The 19,102-nt window shown below is 43.4% G+C and overlaps 2 protein-coding genes across 2 annotated transcripts in view; one reads left to right on the forward strand and one right to left on the reverse strand.

Moving 5' to 3' along the window:
- The window catches only part of kif21b (kinesin family member 21B), a gene marked incomplete at both ends in the record, with an annotated part of 50,927 nt that extends 43,873 nt beyond the window's left edge, over window positions 1–7,054 (reverse strand). The window contains one exon of the mRNA XM_079156530.1: window positions 7,014–7,054. Coding sequence (XP_079012656.1) covers window positions 7,014–7,054 — 41 coding nt within the window. The remainder of the gene's footprint in view (window positions 1–7,013) is intronic.
- An 8,892-nt stretch (window positions 7,055–15,946) lies between these two features.
- lhfpl5a (LHFPL tetraspan subfamily member 5a) lies at window positions 15,947–18,914 on the forward strand (the record flags this gene model as incomplete). The annotated part of the gene is made up of 2 exons (XM_079186343.1): window positions 15,947–16,352; window positions 18,619–18,914. The coding sequence occupies exons 1-2, from the start codon at window positions 15,950–15,952 to the stop codon at window positions 18,912–18,914; spliced, it is 699 nt and encodes a 232-aa protein (XP_079042469.1). The 5' UTR covers window positions 15,947–15,949.
- Between the last annotated feature and the right edge of the window lie 188 nt (window positions 18,915–19,102).

A 19,102-nucleotide genomic window follows, 5' to 3' on the forward strand; every position in this document is an offset into this window, starting at 1 on the left:
GTTTGTTCTCTTTAAATTGCTGCAGAACTATATGAGGTTATGTGATAAATATAAAAAGAAATATCTATAACATTACTAGACTTTTCTATTAAGTATTATTTCTGTATATTTCACTTTTTTTAAAGAGAGATTGTCAACAAGACGAAGAGTCTACCGCCATGTTAGCAAGCTTTCCTAGACGCACAGCGGCGATTTAAGCTGAACGCTAACATCAGAATGCTAACATGAGCATGCTAACATTACAATTTTACCGTGCTTATGTTTAGGAGGTATAATGTTTACCATGTTAAGCCTTCAGTTTGGAGTGTTAGCATGCTAATATTGGCTTAATAGCACTAAACACAAAGTGTGGCACATAGTTTTGCAGCTATTTGGTCATAAACCAAAGTAGCAGACAAATTAAAGTAGATTTTAAGTTCATTACTTATTTAGTGATAAAATCAGCCATTTTAAAGCCTCGTCCTGCTGTCGTCTCTCTCCAAACACACCCAACTACACAAAACAAACTCAGAGACACAAACTCCAGCAGTGATTAAGCTACTTAGTGCTGAAGGTGATTATGGGCCAGCTGGTCGCACACACACACACACACACACACACACACCCCTTCATATCTGCAGAGCAGACACTGACAGCAGCTCTAGTGAAGCTCTAGTGAAGCATGCACATAGTACACAGTCTGGCACAAATTCAGGTCTTCACGTCTTTTCTTTCATCCATAATACTCTTCCTCACTGAGCTGAATGTGAATAAATCCATTTAAGATGGACACAGTGACATTAAGGCTGACCTGCTTATAGTGTGCAATGCTTAAAGAGACACAAAAGCTATTAAGTGATTAATAATTATCCACTCCTATCACTTGTTTACTGGCAAGCCATGTTATATTGCTAGCACACAGATTAAAAAGCAGAAGAGAATGGCATTTTAGATTGTTTAGAAAGATCATGCAACAATAAAATAGAGAAGTAAATAAACTATACAGTCTAGACACAACACCTCCGTCTCTTCCTCCCTCTGTGGGAATATGGCAAACACGTGCAGCTGCGCCCAAATTATTCATACACACGATGCTCAAACGCGCGCGCACACACACACACACACGCATGTTTGGCTAAGAGCTCATATTTGCATGCTACAGTAGCCCCTTTGACAACAGAAGAGACACTTGCTCCTTTTTCCACCCCGCCCAACTCTGTCCCATAATCTCTTTGATTTTTCTTTGTATTTGTTGTGTTGAATTGCAGGAAGCATCGCTCTTTTCAAAAGGAGGGAGAGCAGTTCATAAAACAAAGACGACATCAGAAATAGACTCCGCAAACCTCTTTCTTTCGCCCCTTCCTCTCCACCGTACTCTCTAAAATCCAATCCAATTCTCTGCCCTTGCAGTGTGTCTTTACATGCATATAAGTGCGTGTGCGTGTGTGTGCGTGTGCGTGTACATGTGCGTGTGTGTGTGCAAACTCAGCACAGAGCACAAAGACGTGCAGTGACATCAGACTCATTCACACTGTGTCCTCTGTCTACGCTCAGCCGAGAGGTGCTCTGTTTAAAGGGCCTCTGCTACGCCTCATCCCCCCACCACACACACACCATCAAGCGCGCACACACACACACACACACACACACACACACACACACACACACACACACACACACACACACACACACACACACACACACACACACACACACACACGTCCCCTGTGACTCCTAAATGACCACAACAATGTCAACACACACTAATTGGTTATTTGGTTTATCAAAATATTCAGATCACAGATCACTCCCACCAACATGCTAAAGAATCAATAAAGTATTTTCTGTGCTGACCACGCAGTCCATAGAAAGGTCTTCTCGTGTCCGAGCCACATGAATGATTATAGTTCGGACTGTTTAGAAGGCCAGCAACTGACATATGATGACACCCGGATAACAGAATGTTCAATGCAAATGCAATGCAAATGTTCATACTGAAGCGCCTTTCATTCCTTACTGAATTCAAATGGATGAATTCAAATAAATACAGCTGGTGTTGTGTGTGTGTGCGTCTGTGTGTGTGTGTGTGTGTGTGTGTGTGTATGCACGTGCAAGAGAGGGTGAATAGAAGGTGGAAGGAGCTGAGGAGGGGGAGAGAAAGCTGGTGACCTTCCAGCATTCTGGTAACAGCTCCATGCTTTATTTTGCTCACAGTGCAGACGAGCTTGAGCAAAGGGGAAATAAAAGGATGAGGCAAGTTTGAGATGACGTATCGTCATCAGAGAACACAGTTAGCACACCCGGGATCAATGTGGGTTTTCCATTTTTGAATCAGTAACAGAAGGCCCCTTTCTGTCTCAAAAGAGCAGAGAAATGTATTTTATAAAGTAAAAAGTCATGCTCTCATTCAGCCTACAGAGCAGAAGACTGATTCCTCGAAGGTTTTTTTTCTTCACACTCTCACTGAGGATCCAGTCTTAACTGAATTGTGTCAACAGGCTCATCAGCAGTTCATAAAGCAGGAAGTGAGCAGGAAGTGTGGATAGTCCAGAGACAGACCTCACAGGAAGTCATTCTGACACAGCAGCACACCATTTGGGAGTGCACACCCGTTGCACAACTCATTTTAATGCCAAAGCCTGGGCCACGTCCCTAATATTTCCAATCAATTGGATTAAATACACACGCCATGGTGTAATAAATTCCACCCTATCAATCTCTATACATAAGCACTACTTCCCTCATAGTCAGGCCTTTTCAGAAACACAGTCAAATAGCTCTATTGTCATTAAGAGGAGTTGTGTTTTTGTTTGGAAAACCAGGATTAAATGTCGTAGCTCGGCAACGTCTCTAATGTCTTTGTCCTGCAGACCTTTCGCACCTCCTCAGCCACAATCTGCTTGTTTAAAGCCCCGGAGCCCAAAGAGCCCGATTAAGCAACAGTTACTATAGGTGATAAACAAAACACTCGGTATTATTCATTTTAAGCCCATTACTGTCTGGAACTGTTTGGCTTCTTGCCTTCCACACATCACTATCATTTTGAAACATGACGTTCCGACCAGGTCTCATGTCAGAGCATACAGGACACACAAATGCTGAGCCACTCTAGACTAGCTCACACAGAACTGTTAGGTCTATTAGGTTTGAAGGGGGAACAATAAAAAAAAAAAAACATGTGACCAGCAGGGCAGCGTGAGGAGGAAGAGATGTGCACAGCTGTGGACGGCCAACTTGGGTGTGTGCTCTGTCATGTTTCCTGCTCCTCTTTCCTCGGCAGCGGCCAAAGTTACCGATCAGAAACAACATCGGTGAGCGACTCCCAACAACAAAGCAAAACCGCTTTCGCTTCTCCTGGCGGCCCCGGGGGGACTGTAAATCCGAAGCGAGCCGGTCAATGGGGGATAAATGTTGTAGACCAAGTGTGAGAATGCATTCATGAGGAGATTACATTGCAGCGCTACCCTGTGACAAGTGCATAGGCCGATGCCTCGTCTCTCACACAACGACAACACACACAAAACCGTTTCCCCACCAGAGTCCAGCCATTTTTAAAGAGAACACCCCCCCCCCCCCCCCCGGGGAGATGTGTAACCCAGACAGAGCCTGTGTGGCAAACTGGTAACACACACAGGAAACAGGCGAGACTGGGAGCCTACACAGGACATTCGTCCTGCAACAAAAAAAAAACTCCCATTTAAAAGGCTTTGTGTCTCAGCTGTGAGGGGGCCCCTTCCGCAGTTGTATCCCGCTACTCCTGTTTTGTTTTGAAGCCAGTGTTGTGGTCATGGGGTGGCTTGAGTCTGCAGCACTTTTATGGATTTATAAGAAAAAAACGTCTGTGTTTCTGCAAAGCACCATTTTGGTGTGGTTGATCAACATGTTAGCAGAGAGAGCCTCGTGTTCATGCTCAGCTCCCTCGGCCTTTAAGGTACAACGTCTGCGTCACAACTGTCCACAATACCACCGTTTTTCCACCTGTGGGGTCTGAAAGAACACTGGATATTTTGTGCTCAGTTTCCAAAAGATTTTTTTATTTTTCATTCTGCGCCGTTGCCGTCGTCACTTGAACCACAAATGCATGAAATACAAAAGGACTGAGGAATCATTTACTCGTGATTCCTAAGGCCATTTTCCGGCAAACAGCTTTCAGATTACACAGCGAGGAAAGCCTGGAGGAAGACTCTGTAAAGGTGAGAACATCAAGCAGCAGTCACAAGTTCAGAGACCACAAAAGCTCTAAACAGATTGGTCTTTGTGTCTATTTATACAAAGATACGGAGGCTGACTTAGCACTTTAGCGGAAGACGAGAGTCGCTCGCAGGTCTGAAATGAGTAAGTGGCAGCGCTGCAGAGAAACGAGAGAGATTGATATACGCAAATGGAAAAGTTACACGCTGCTCGTAACTCAAACGTCAAGTTAAACCCGACATACATAGCAAGCACACACAAGTGGAATTATTGACATTTATAACAGCAACATAAAGCTTTCAATCTGGGGGAAATGCAGCACTCAACTTAACATCAGCGAGAGGAGGGGGCTCCCTCGAGATGAAGTGAAACCGTTCACATGTCGGTGTGTGAATATGAGTGTGTGTGTGTGTGTGTGTGTGTGTGTGTGTGTGTGTGTGTGTGTGTGTGTGTGTGTGTGTGTGTGTGTGTGTGTGTGTGTGTGTGTGTGTGTGTGTGTGTGTGCGCGTGGGGGTTCAAATGGGTGAGACTCAGGAAATGTAAGTCTTCTCGTTCTTATATCCTGTTTGCATCTTAGCTTGTTTTTAAGTGAATGTAGCAGTTTGAAGATGAAACAGCCAAGCCAGAAGCAATTTAACGACGGCCACTTAGTAGGGAGTTACATTACATGCATAGCGTCATGTTTGACTGCAATGCAGAACCATTGACTGAAGTTAATGTGTGTGTGTGTGTGTGTGTGTGTGTCATATCCACATCCATTCCTGAGGCAGTCAGGTCTGAATGCAGGATTGTAGGTCATGTCACTGGTTATATAGCCATTGTTTAGGGAAGGCAGTGCAGACATTCAGGAAATGGATACTGGCGATACTCAGACTATGTGTGTGTGTTGGTTGGCCCACATGACAACCCCATTGCCCTCCAAATGCATACTCACACATGCAAACACAGAGTCCCAAGCTGTATGCAGCCTGCCCGAGGGCTGCACAACATGGGAGCAATTATACACACCATCCTCTCTTGTCAGCAGCCGACTTTCTCAGGAAAAAAAAAAAAGACGCATGGCGATCATTGGGAAAACAGTCGCTTATACGACAGGAAGTCATCCTTCTCGGTGTTTATTTGTGGGCTTCCCATTTCCTGTCAAACGCACAGACGCTTTTGGGGGCATTCGCAGTGCATGTAAAACACACACACACACACAGATCACACACGATGAAGAGGAGTAGCGCTGGCCCGCCCACTAGCCTAGTCATGTAATTACACAAACTCTGTTTAATTACAATGTCAAGTTTGTGCTAATAAAACTGATTTAAAGGGGGACTGCTGTGATTATAAGGCCCTCTGTGTTGACTGTTACCCTGTTTTGACAATATGCTCATACACTGACAATCATGTCAATATTTGCATCACAAAAAAAAGAGGGGGGGACAGCTGAACACACAGGCGTACCGTACCGGTGGTGTGTGAGGCCGAATCTGTCACCTTCACTCATTCAGCTACACTTACACGACAAGCCTCTTTCAGACTTCAATCAATAACTTCAGTTGAGCAGCAGCCACCAGCTGGCTCGTTGGCTTCTCTTTTCACCTCCTCTCTTTGCTTTTTTTTTCCGCCAACACCACCCAGCCCACTTCCTGTTACAGTTGTCGCTGTGAGCGAGCACAAAGGAGATCCACTCAGCGGCTGATTGACAAGTGACTCCGAAAACCTTCCCCTGGGGAAATGGGGCCATCGGTTGTAAGGTTCATCTTAAAAAAAAGGGCTGCTCTACTGGGCCAACCACCGCCCCATCCTCAACCCCCACTAGGTTGGATCAATGGTTCCCAAACTGAGGTTGGAGGACCTCAAAGGGGTCTTTTAGAGAGGAATAGTTAGATTTCACTATTACTTTGTTGCTCTACATTTGCACAATAGGAGAGGGTGTAAGGATGCCTGTTTTCTCATAATCTTCTTATAAAGGATCGTCAGTATGACCAATGGGGACTCATTAGCTGATGTGACTCTGGGAGGGTCTGAGTTAAAGGACCACCACCGCCTCACACACACACACACACAACACACTGCAAAAAATAAAACGCATGATTACAGACGCAGACCCAATCACACTCATAGAGGCACGCAGTGTCAGCACATTTAAGTGATCCCTCCCAATATGCATTTAGTCTTGGCACACACACACACAATTAATGGGTTGCTAATATCTCCTTTACACAAATCCAAAAGCTGCTCTGCTGCCTGAGCTTTTGGGTGCATGTCCGACAAAGGCAGTGGATGACACAGCTCTGAAGGAGAGCATCTCTTTGTGCTCGATTCATTTTTTTCAAGCCTCTGGTTTCAAAGCCTTGGCTGTGGAGCTAACTCTGCCATACACATGTACGGTGCTCACTAGACACCGGTATGATAAGAAAACACTGCATATAGTTGTCTGTAGGAATAATAATACAGAAAAGGGGTTTGAGGAGAAACGCCCATTCTCCTCCCTGCACCTGGCTGCAGCTGTCCTTGTCACTTCACCCAATGTTAAATAATGAAGCCGCCGATACACATGCATCACGGACTAATGCCCTGGATGACTTATGCCCTCCAAAATGAAAACAGTCATCCGGAGACGGTGGCGCATGCTTTTGCCTTATCAATACCGTGCACAGCACCACCCATGTATTACAAAACAAGGTGCTCGCACTCTTCTCTGCAGCTGTTATCTCACAATGTGCAGAGAAGGTGAGGAGTAGTGAAATAACACAATAGGGTTTTTGCAGGACGCATTTAACTGCTCGCCGGGAGGCACAATATGGTCTGCTAAGGTCGGCAGGTTTTCCAGCATGCACACGTCGGAGGCTTACCTCAATGCAACCTTCACACAGCAGTCACCCTGGCTCGCCATTGTCGCGTTCAGTGTCCACCGGCGGGATGTGGTGGAGTATTTCGGCTCCGTTGGGTTTTCGGCGTGCGTGTAAACCGTGCGGTGCTGGGCGGTCTCAGGTCAGCGGGACAGCCGTCAAGACCTGCCGACGATGAGCTTCCTCATCGGGACTTCTCCTGTCTTCTTCTTCTTCTTCTTCTCCTCCGCTGTGCCGCACATTTCTGTCTCAGTGGTGTTTAGTCACATCGCTTTCTTCTTTTTGTGTGTTTCCGTGATGTGTCTCGGTCGCTACATCCTGTTTAAAGTGCGTATGAGCGAAGCTTTTCGAGCGCTCCTCAGACACCACACCGGCTCACAGTGAGAGACGCGATCACGTTGAGTCGGCGCTGAGATCGTAAAACTGGAGGGGATGCTGCTGCCTTCAGGGGCTGTCGGAGAAATTGAAAACAACCGTTGTAGCGTACATGGCCTCTCCAAAATCTAACCGTGCACTACAGGGGACCATGGAGGATAACTTCGCCCAGAATTTAGATTAAAAGAGAAAATGGTGAATACAAAATCATTTGGCACACTCAACCCATTACCATGGATACCGATAGAAGCTGGCACAGCTGCTGATATATTATGCAAATACAAAACATCCAAGAAACAAGAAGAATGTACCGGGCACACAAAGGTGTAAGAAGTATTCCGGGTTTTTTTTGCTTAAAAGGGTATTCAAGCAATGCCACTTCCATAAAGAGACCTATTAAAACAACAATAGTCCAAATTGATGCAGCGCAGAGGACAAAATAAACTGACTTTCAGTGCCCAGTGTTGCTCAGGTTCCAAAAACACTGGATCTTACATTTCCAACGATGCAACCGGATCGCATATCCACCTTCTCAAACCCCATAAGTCTCTAAAACTCAAGTTTCAAGTTCCCGTTTAAATTAAACTGCATTTACTGTGACAACACAATAATACGAGGAGCCCCTGAAAGCAGCATAATCGCAGTCGATTGACATGCAGTTGGACTAACTGCTGTATTAGCCCCACCACGATCGAACATTATTGACCAATCAGCGGGCTCGATTGGCCTGTGTGGCCCCGCCCAGCGGCACACCCACAACGGGCTGCACAGATCACACACCTACAGCACACCGACTCCCGGCGCCGACATCTGAGGACAGTTAAACAGCCATAAACAGGGGGAGACTGCTCCCATGACGGAGAGGAGGGGCCACCGGTTTAAACGCCTTGAGGTCAAAGGTTGAAACTCCTGCGAACGTTATTAGGTTCTTGCAGAAGAGTTCATTTGCCCTGGTTTGAATGGGAGTTCCACATCTGCTCACTTCCCTCTACTGCTGAGTCAGATTTCTTGAAAAGGAGAACTTTCTTTAAGTTGAGTCAAACAGACATGATGCTTTCTCTTCTCCTCAATATAGTTTCCTCTCACAGGTTTTTGTTGGACTTCTTTAACTGCTCCATGCAAGTGACTTTACCATATGTTCAGTGCCACTGCAGCTGTCAGTGATTATGCCAGTGTATCTAGCAAGATTAAAATCTACACTTGCGGAGAAAACCCCAACTTTTTCAAATCCTCAGCCTCTTCATTATCTATGACTCATGTTGAATACTGACAAACAGTTTGCCAATGACAGTCATGTCTTAACTGCCGCAAGTTATTTCCCAGCACCGTGCAGTTAACAATTTCACAATTCCAGAAACATACAATTTAATCTAAATGGCCAAATATGCATATTCTAGTGTCACCACGTAGACGCCAGCTCAGCAAAAAAGTCCCTGCACAGCCACAACACCAATCATTTTTATGTAATGAAACACAGTCCGCAACTGATTGCATGAGCTATAAACCCATTCTGTGTGCACTGAGGAGCTTATGACTCTAAGCATGTGTGTGTGTGTGTGTGTGTGTGTGTGTGTCCTGAGGACTAGGTGCCGATGTCAGTGCTGCACAGGCTACGATCTGCAGAAGCAGTGTTGGAATCCACACAAGATTAACATCCAGTTATGAGGATAAAGCTACAATCCTCCTAGATCTGCTGGGAACTGGGAACTGGCCACCAGCCACCGCAAACAACAACACGCACAAACAAGGGTGGTGCACACACACTCCCTTCACACAGCTTATTGTGTCTGGTGAACTTTTAAGACCATACCAATTATTACATAATTAGACTGCATTGTGTCCCTAAGCACATGTTAAGTCCCTTTTATTCCTCTTCCGGCATGTTTACAGTCTTAAAATAAACTCTGGCTGATTTGTTACATGTATGCCACCTCCTCCTCAGCACTTTGAAATGTAAAAAGCACATTTCACAACCAGACTGTGTGGGTTATACAACCCTGAAGATATTTTAAAAATTGCAATTGCCAAACTGCAGCATAATCCCTGTATTTAGGGCTTCATGTAGTCAAAATAACAGCACCCTAATTACATAAGAGGCCTTCAAATACAATCATTTCAGCCACCCTCGGGTTCTGGCAGTCACGGTGAAGTCAGCAATTCAGTCTTCCTCTTTGGATTTGACACTTTTCTTCTTCCAGCAACACACACACACACACACACACACACACACACACACACACACACACACAAACACACAAAAATGATCTTCATGAATACTTGTGGTCCATCTCCTCATTTCTGCAGCATGTGATTATATTGTGACCTGAAAACAAGACGACTCTTATCTTTAATGTGCTATCTTTTTGTAGCTATTTTCAAATATTACATATTTCATGGCCACACTGATGGAAACAAATCTAAAAGACACTGGTAATGCACAAAAACAGAAATCATTCACTGCCAAATTTCCGACACAATATGCCACCATAATACACTATGACGTGTAGAACCCATATAGCAACCTTGTGTTTTAGATTAAGCAAAGACTACGATGCATTTATTGCCAATGAATTCCCAAATCCTCTTTCTCTGCACCAACGTCTGCGTCACATGGCTTCTTTCGGTGAAGAAGACGAGAAAACGAGACAGAGAGGGAGGGAGATGGAAGACGAAACTGCACCCTAATATATTCTCCATCCTTATTCTTTGATGTGTCTATAATCCCTCACATGCGTTCTATATTTGGCTTTGAAGCTCCATAAACTAATCCCCTATTCTTTACCGTAACAAAACTGTTTGAATTGGCCATGATTTCTCAAACACACATTTGATGAATACCCGGCTAGCTAGCAGAGGCAGAGGTGCACCACCGCAAACAAAAGTTGAATTGTGCCCATGTTGTGTAACGTGTATTTTTTTTGCTTCCCTCCTACATGACTGAGTGTAATGATTGTGTGCACAGATGTTTGATGGTGTCTGTGTTTTATGTCTGCCTGTGTGTGACAGAGGAGCTGCTTATGTGGTTTAGATTTATGTGTGTCAGCTGCAGTGGCATAATGCAGAGCAGGTCCTCGCCAGGTCCTGGCAGTGATGGACCCCTGTAGTGCTTTGTCCCACCATCACCCTGCAGAGCTCAGCTGTCACTGCTTACAGTAGAAGTAGTGAATGTCTTTACTGCAAGGAAGTTAACCCCTAATCCTTAGGTTCAGTATATTCTCAGTGTTGTAACATTTTGTTGCCAAGATAGTGCTAATTCTCTGCAAGAAAGTCAATAAGCGTATTTCCCCACATTTTAAACTATTGTTTTATTCTAAAGTACTTTTATTGATATAACAATAATTAATAAACATTAACTGCTCTTTCCTCACAGCTACAACTAATCAGATAAGAAATGTTTATCCCAGGAACAAAAAACATTTAAACAGTATCCCAATATGATATTTAGTTATATAGTTAATATTGTACTCTGATATTGTAATAGATAGACAGATAGATAGATAGATAGATAGACAGACAGACAGATAGATAGATAGATAGATAGATAGATAGATAGATGGTTAGATATATATCTATATAGATAGATAGATAGATAGATAGATAGATAGATAGATAGATAGATAGATAGATAGATAGATAGATAGATAGATAGATGGTTAGATATATATCTATATAGATAGATAGATAGATAGATAGATAGATAGATAGATAGATAGATAGATAGATAGATAGATAGATAGTTAGTTAGTTTATTAATCCTGCAAGGGGAAATTTATTTGCTACAGCAGCATTTATAGATACGGGTAAGCAATCAAAGTAACAGAGTAAAAAAAAAGAATATTGAGTATAAAAATGAACAATATATACAATAAAATAGATTAATATCAAATTAACTAACTAAACAGTAGTGCAAAGATTTAACCAAACAAACAAACAGCAGTGTAACGGTGTTATAGTTGTTTATTATAAAGACTTATTGCAGTGGGGAGGAATGATCTCCTGTATCTGTCCTTGTGACAGCGGAGCTGGATGAGTCTGTTGGAGAAAGTGCTCCGCTGTCTCTGCAGTAGGTGGTGGAGAGGGTGATCCGGGTTATCCAATATGGATGATAGTTTCTTCAGTGTCCTCCTCTCCACCACCGTTTCCAGACTGTCCAGTTTGCAGCCAATGATGGAGCCGGCCTGCTTAACCAGTTTGTTAAGTCTGTTGGTGTCTCCTCCAGGTTTACCACAGCCCTTCATGGCACAATTAACATGCTTAGAAAAAGCATTATACTGTACGAGAGCCCATAAGAGCCTCTGTGTAGAAGATCATGCACATATTCATACACGGAGCTCCAGTTGCAGAGCGATATAACGATGGTGAGCGATCAGTAATCAGTGGAGAACATGCTCCCCTGTAGAGCAGACCTACATTCCAGCTTGCTTCCCCAGGGCACGTACTGACCCATTGCTCCGCTTCCTGCCGGGCTGTGGCCGGGCAGCGGCTCGGGTGGAGGCTGGAGGGCGGCTCATCGTGGCTGCTGCAGCCTCGGGGTGTTTCAGAGATGTAGTGACACCCATTGACTGATTTACTGCTATACATCACAGGGCATGAGGTCAGAGTGTGTGTGCGTGTGTGTGAGTATGTGTGCGATATGAGAGTAGGAGGTCAACAAGGAGGGGTGGGTCTTTGGTCCCCGGCTTCGAGCCCACTGCATGCTGTTTTTCACACATTTAAAAAAGAGTAATCGAGTCCATCTGTGACAGCTGACCCCCACACAGCTCCAGGAACAAGCCGCCCCGATACTTAAATCATAAGAAATAACTATTTACATGCGTTTGGTATCCATTCAGTACACACGCAGAGTATATCAGGTGGAACATATTACCCATAATACCTATGTGAATGTGTTATTAACAATGCACTTTCGTAAAGGTATCATTACCAGATTATTTCCTGTCATCTTACCCCATCACCTCCCTGCTCATCTCTCTGGGGGCGTCCGGCACCTTGTTTCTATGGGAACAGCCTCTAAAGAAGGGGGGGGGGGGGGGGGGGGGGGGGGGGGAGTAGATGCTGAAATGGCAGAAAAGCCTCTTTGTGCTCTCAAAGGCTCTCCGATGAAATAGCCCTAAAGAGAGGGTGAAGGGTTAATCACACACACATGCAACCTCCATCTCAGGCAAAATGGAAGAGACTTTGCGCATCAATACATTTCTGAATTCCCGTTGAAGCCATTTAAAACTGTTTTTTCACTAAGCGTCTCTGTGTGTGTAGCTTCTGTTAAAAGTCTTTCTGTGGTAAAATAGTGACCACTGTCAGCAGGGTCTTGCTCATGATTTGCTGCCTTTTCACATCACAGTTAATGTATCCACTTAGAGAGCTGTGATTAACAGGTTTGATCACATTATGCATTCATAGAAGAAAGACGCCAAAAAATAAAAACATGGACATGCACAAGGAAAGCATTCAATCCCAGCATCACACTAACACACACACACACACACACACACACACACACACAGCCACACATGAAATCCCACTCCAGTCTGTATCAGAAAATTGGATTGCTGGTCCCAAATAACTTGATTATAAACAACGTTCCTCTCACTCTAGGGCGGCATCACTTAATAAAGCTAAGTGCATTGACATGCCGGCGCCCATACTCCTACACACACACACACACACACACACACACACCGCAGATCTATATATCAACCTATTACACGATCCAGATCAACAGTAGAAAATATTAGGCTAAAGTAAGAGTGGAAAAACATCACAGGCACGTCTTAGGGAAAATTATGGATTCTGGGTCGAAAATCTCATTATATCATTATACATATTATTAAATTATTCAGTCAGCAAGGGGCATTGTTAGCATACGTATTGGCTGATTAGTGCAGCAGTTTGTGGGCCAACACTGAAAAACAATGGAGAAAAACACTGTGACAATGAGATGTGTTATGTTAGCTAGCAACACAACTTCCCTTTAGTTGTGTGTGAAATGCATTGTAGAAATATCTGCGTCTCACTGCACCAAAGCAACACAAACATGACTTTACACATTGCTTTGTCTGACATGATCATTTAATGTTGCTGGAATAAATGCAGCAATTGTGCGATATCATTTTGAACAGGACACCACACACATCAAACAATCGGTGAATACACACCAACAGGAGAAGAGGAAGACAATATAACATCCTCTTACACCAGCTTATGGGTTGATAGGCTACGACATTTCAGACGGAAATATTTTACTCAAATATGGATTTTACATTATGATACAAAACATATCATCTTATAAAATATAATTTATTGCTATAGATTTAACTAACCAACCTAATATAAATGCGTTACATTAGCATTACATTATTAAAGTGCTTATACATGAATCAGCAATAATAGTAATCTTATCATTTATTATATAAATACGTTGTACATACAGAATATATGCAGTTTGAAAAACCTAATTTGTAGGCTACTTTTACTTTTGGCATTCGTTTTCACTAATAATACTTGTTTATTTGCATCCAGGATGTTGTAGGCTAATTGATTTATGGTATTTGGTATTGCAACTTAACATACAGACGGAAAAAATAATGTTACTTTCATCAGAACCACTGACATTTGACACCCTCAACACCACCACCACCACCACCACCACTCAATCAAAATTCCTGTGGTGTTTGACACATCTGGCCTGTTAAATAAAGATACAAAGTTCAAATCCTGTCAGTTTCCTTTAGAGCAGTGATTCTCAACTGGTGGGTCGCGGACCCGTTTTCAGTGGGTCGCGGGTCTTTGCCTGGGGAAAAAAACAAAAACTCCTTAACAGTATTTGCCGTTAATGCCTTGTAATGCTAATAGACACCCGGCGAAACGCAAGTACGACACCGACTACATGAGACATGGATTTTCTTACATTGAGGACAAAAGAGGGCAAAAACCTCAGTGTGTCTTGTGCAGCGAGGTTCTGGCACAAGAAAGCATAAAGCCGTCAAAACTGAAGTGGCATTTGGAAACAGAACACCCTTCTCTCAAAGATAAACCTGTTGAGTACTTTCGAAGACGACTTCAAGACCTGAGGACATCACAAAAGTGTCTTACTTACCTGCAGCCATGGACATGGTGAGAGAGGTGTTGGCTCAATCAGCAGAGGATGAACTGAAAACTATACCTCTGTCAAATGACACTGTAAGGAGGCGAATTGAAGACATGTCGGATGACAAATGGACGAATCTACAGACATAACAAACAAAGCAGTTTTACTCGTTTACGTGAAACGTGTGTGGGACGGGGACTTACAGGAACAATTTCTCTGCACAAGAGAGCTCCCTATACTGCGACTGCAGACGACATTTTCAGCTCAGGTTCAAACTGCACCATCTTTTCATTAAATACATTTGAGAAGTTGAACATTTGGGTCAAGGCTTGTCATTAAGGGGTGATGGTGGGTCCCACAGCCAGACCAGTTGAGAACCACTGCTTTAGAGTTTGGAACATGTGGTCACACTGAAGTTCTGTAGCTCCATCTGGTGTTAGACTGTAGTACATATAAGTTATTCAGACCTTCACAGGCTCTACCACTGGCTCGGTCTTTACTTTTGACAGGAAGGATAGGTTCACATTTCATAAATTGAATTAAAAAGATTGCTGGAACATGGCTCAGTGGTCCTTCAGTCAGAGGATCGGTCGATGTGTTCTTGGGCAAGACACTTGACCCCAAATTGCAAAAGGCTGTGCCTGCGGTGTATGAACGGGGATGGATGTTAGATAGTCCTGATGTACAGGTGGCACTTTGCATGGTAGCCCCTGTGAATGGGTGTGAATGAGTAAATGACATGTCGTGTGAAAGGACTTTTAATATCAGTGTTTTACTGTTATAAATGATGTTTCTGGATTTAATATGACTGCTAAATGATTGTTTGTTGCATATTACTGCTGTGGGTGGTTACCGTTGTGCTAATTGAAGTCCTTTTTATACCGTGGGTATAAAATCTACAGCAGTGCATCCTATTCTGTAAGATGATCATATATGTGACACATGAGTCCAATACAACAATACAAAAAGACTCCATTACAAGTAAAAGTCCTGCATGAAAAAATGTAACTTAGGTAAGAATACATATTAGCAGAAAAGCGTAGTTCAAGTATCAAAGTAAAAGTGCTGATCATTCCTGATTCCCTCTGCTGTGGGTGTCATTTCTTTACGTATTTGAATCCATTTAAGGACCATTGCAAATGTGTGTCTAGGTCCTTACAGCCATTGATTCTGTGGATCTTATAACCATTAATCATTCATTAGGCTACCTGAGGACAGCAGCCGAGAGGAAACACATTGAACACACTGGAGAAAGTCCTTGCTGCTACTGCAAGTCGGTTTATGGAGACTTACTACTTCTGACATTAACTACAAAGACAGATTATTGAGCATCTAACGTCATATTTGATCCAGGAAACTAAAGGGCATTTCCTGTTCACTCTTTAAAGACATTTGCAGAAGGACAACCCAAGAAAAAGGACTTTCCCTCTTTTTCAGACCATCTCAGAGACATTTGAGAAGCCAGCTCCCTGTCGCCATGCTCCCGGCTCAGGAGGCCGCCAAAATCTACCACACCAACTACGTGCGTAACGCCCGGGCCGTGGGCGTGCTGTGGACGGTGTTCACCATCACCTTCTCCATCATCACCGTGGTGGTGTTCATCCAGCCCTACTGGATCGGGGACAGCGTCAACACGCCGCAGGCCGGATACTTCGGCCTCTTCCACTACTGCATCGGGAACGCGCTCACCTCGGAGCTCACCTGCAAGGGGAGCGCGCTGGACTTCGGCTCTATCCCGTCCGGCGCCTTCAAGACGGCCATGTTCTTCGTGGGGATCTCCATGCTGCTGGTGGTGGGCAGCATCGTGTGCTTCAGCCTCTTCTTCTTCTGCAACGCGGGGAGCGTCTACAAGATCTGCGCGTGGATGCAGTTGGCCTCCAGTGAGCACGAGGTTTTCAAGTTTGTAGCTGGATAGAGAAGTTTACAAAAAAAAGGGCCTGGCAGTTTATATGATTCATATAAAAACTTGTAATATAGCCCCTTAAATTGCATTATGAAAAAGGCTATTAGCATTTTAATCCTATATATTTTGAAACTATTTCATATACAAAACAAAATGCAGTACAAAAACAATACAAAAATACATGAACTTCGTATTCTTTCAATGTATTCTTTAAAATTATGGGTTGCATCTGTGACTTTGAGTTTCTTTTCATGTCTGCACACCCAGTATACTTCTTTTACCACACTAGTGAGGACCTTCTCATATCACATTGGTTTACTGAACACTTATTAACCTTTGCCATTGTGCCTAATTTTACCCCCAAAGCACGGACCCAAACATATTTAAGTTTCTGAATTCAACATGAAATTATTTATTCTGCTCTTTATCATTTAAACAAGTCTTGAATTACTTCACCAACACATAAAGAAATAGACAGGAAATCTCAGAACACCTGCCACCACTAACCGTAGGCCCTTCGGTTATACAGAAAGAAACGACGAGTAGGTTCAGGCATAGAAGTGAAAGAAAACTCTGAAAGAAACTGAAATTGCAAGACAATTTCCAGCTACATTCCAGTAGTTCTCTTTAACAGACGCAGAAGGGAAACATGATCCTGTGTTGGAAACATGAAGCAGCTTGTGAACAGATGTAGCTGCGAGTGAAAGGACGAGCCTGTAATGAAACTAATAATGAGATTAACCTGGAGGTGTGCAGTTACACTTTCTCCTCTTCCTCTTCATGCCGCTCAGTGTGAATGAGTGCGCTCCAATAAATGCCAGACTTTTTATGTCTGTATATTACACACACATGCATAATATGCCTATATCTGTAGTAATCTATTCAAGCCTTTAATTAATGAACCATGTTTATTCATTTTTTTCCCACAGAATCCATCCTAGCTACTAAGTTGGTCTGAAATGTTTCCTTTGGGGTTGGATCACAGAACTTTTGTACATTAATTTGTTTTTAAAGATGCTATGGCTCAGAAAAAATCTAAACATCCCATATTTTTTTTAAATTGTATAATAGGAACTTCATCTCCTTTCATAGTGCGTAGTAAATCTTGAGGTGTGCGCTTTATAAAATATGTTATTCCCCAAAATTAGCTTTCCCTAACGTTCATGGATGGCCATGCCTGGTGCCGGCCTCAAAACACAACTTTTTAATTAACAGGTTTGATCATGTATGTACACAGGGTAATACAATAATTGAGTCCTAATTGTTTCAGGTGGTGTCAACATTTAACTTGATGTGTTAGTAGCCGATGAGAAGTTGCAGTTTAATGATAGATATTGAAATTAGGGAAGAGACTTGAGAAAGTGAGCACGAGAGCTTTGAGAAGGTTGGAAGCGTGTGTGAGGCTCAGCAAGTGAAAGTGTGTTCTAACATTTCACCTCGTCACCAGATAGTTCACGTGGCTCCTCGTGCTTAGGTGGGACGGCACCAGGGCGAGAGTTAATAATGGATGAACAAGTTCGTCTTTCTGGAGTTGAGATACTCTGGAGTTGCTAGGCAACTCAACAGCGTGTGTGTGTGTGTGTACTTGAATGAGAGGAGTGTATATTTAATTTCTCCGGCGGTTTCTCTGTCTTGTTTGCTGTTTCAGCGTTGGAGGTGGAGGTGGTGGTTGTGGTAACAGCATCAAGAAGCGTTTTTTACCAGTTAGCATGTCAGTATCTAAAAATCAAAGACATTCAGTATTGAGATCCTTTACTCGAGTACAATTATTAATACCATCCTGAGAAAATACCCCATTACAAATCCTAGATTTAAAATATTACTGAAGTAAATGTAAGAATAATCTGGTAAATTTATATTAAGTGCTTAATGCGAAAGATGCCCCATGTGAGTTATACGACGTATCATTATGATTCATTACGCATTGATGTGTAAGCAGTAAGTTGGTGGAGGTGAAGCTGGCTTTTAACTATTTGATATACTGCAACTAATGACTATTTCCCTTATCTGCTGTTTGTTTTATCCGTTGTTTGGTTTGTAAAAAACTAGTGACAAAAGTCCATCACAATTACCCAGAGCCTAAAGTGACGCCTTCACAATGTTCGACTTATCCAACCAACAGTATAAAGGAACAGCAGTAAATTCCATCAAAATCCTTGAACGTTTGCACAAACTTTCAACAGCTAAGAGTGAGTGCTGATGTCGAAGTACCCGATTTTAAACCAAAACTCCCTCTTTCTCAGGCACCTGCATGGTGATTGGCTGTATGATCTACCCCGACGGCTGGGACTCGGAAGAGGTGAAGCGCATGTGTGGCCAGCGGACCGACAAATACACCCTGGGCAACTGCACGGTGCGCTGGGCCTACATCCTGGCCATCATCAGCATCATGGACTCGCTCATCCTCTCCTTCCTGGCCTTCAGCCTGGGCAGCCGGCAGGACAAGCTGCTGCCAGAGGACTTCCAGGTGGAGGGGAAAGGTATCCGAGTAAAACAGTGGGGTGATAGAGGAAGACAAAGGCTAGATGAGGATATTTAGCTGGAGAGAAGAAGAAGATGTAAGAGGAAGAAGGAGGCTGGAGGACAGGGAGTTAGCAGGAGGAACGTTAAAGCTCTCAGAGGGTTTGGTGCAAGTCCTGCAGGGACAATGGAAAGAGGAGAAGCAGAGGCGCTCTGTATAAATGATCACTCATCCATATTTACCAGATGATTAACTATGATACTTCA

This window comes from Pholis gunnellus (assembly GCF_910591455.1).
Source record: "Pholis gunnellus genome assembly, chromosome: 3".
NCBI classification, from domain to species: domain Eukaryota; kingdom Metazoa; phylum Chordata; class Actinopteri; order Perciformes; family Pholidae; genus Pholis; species Pholis gunnellus.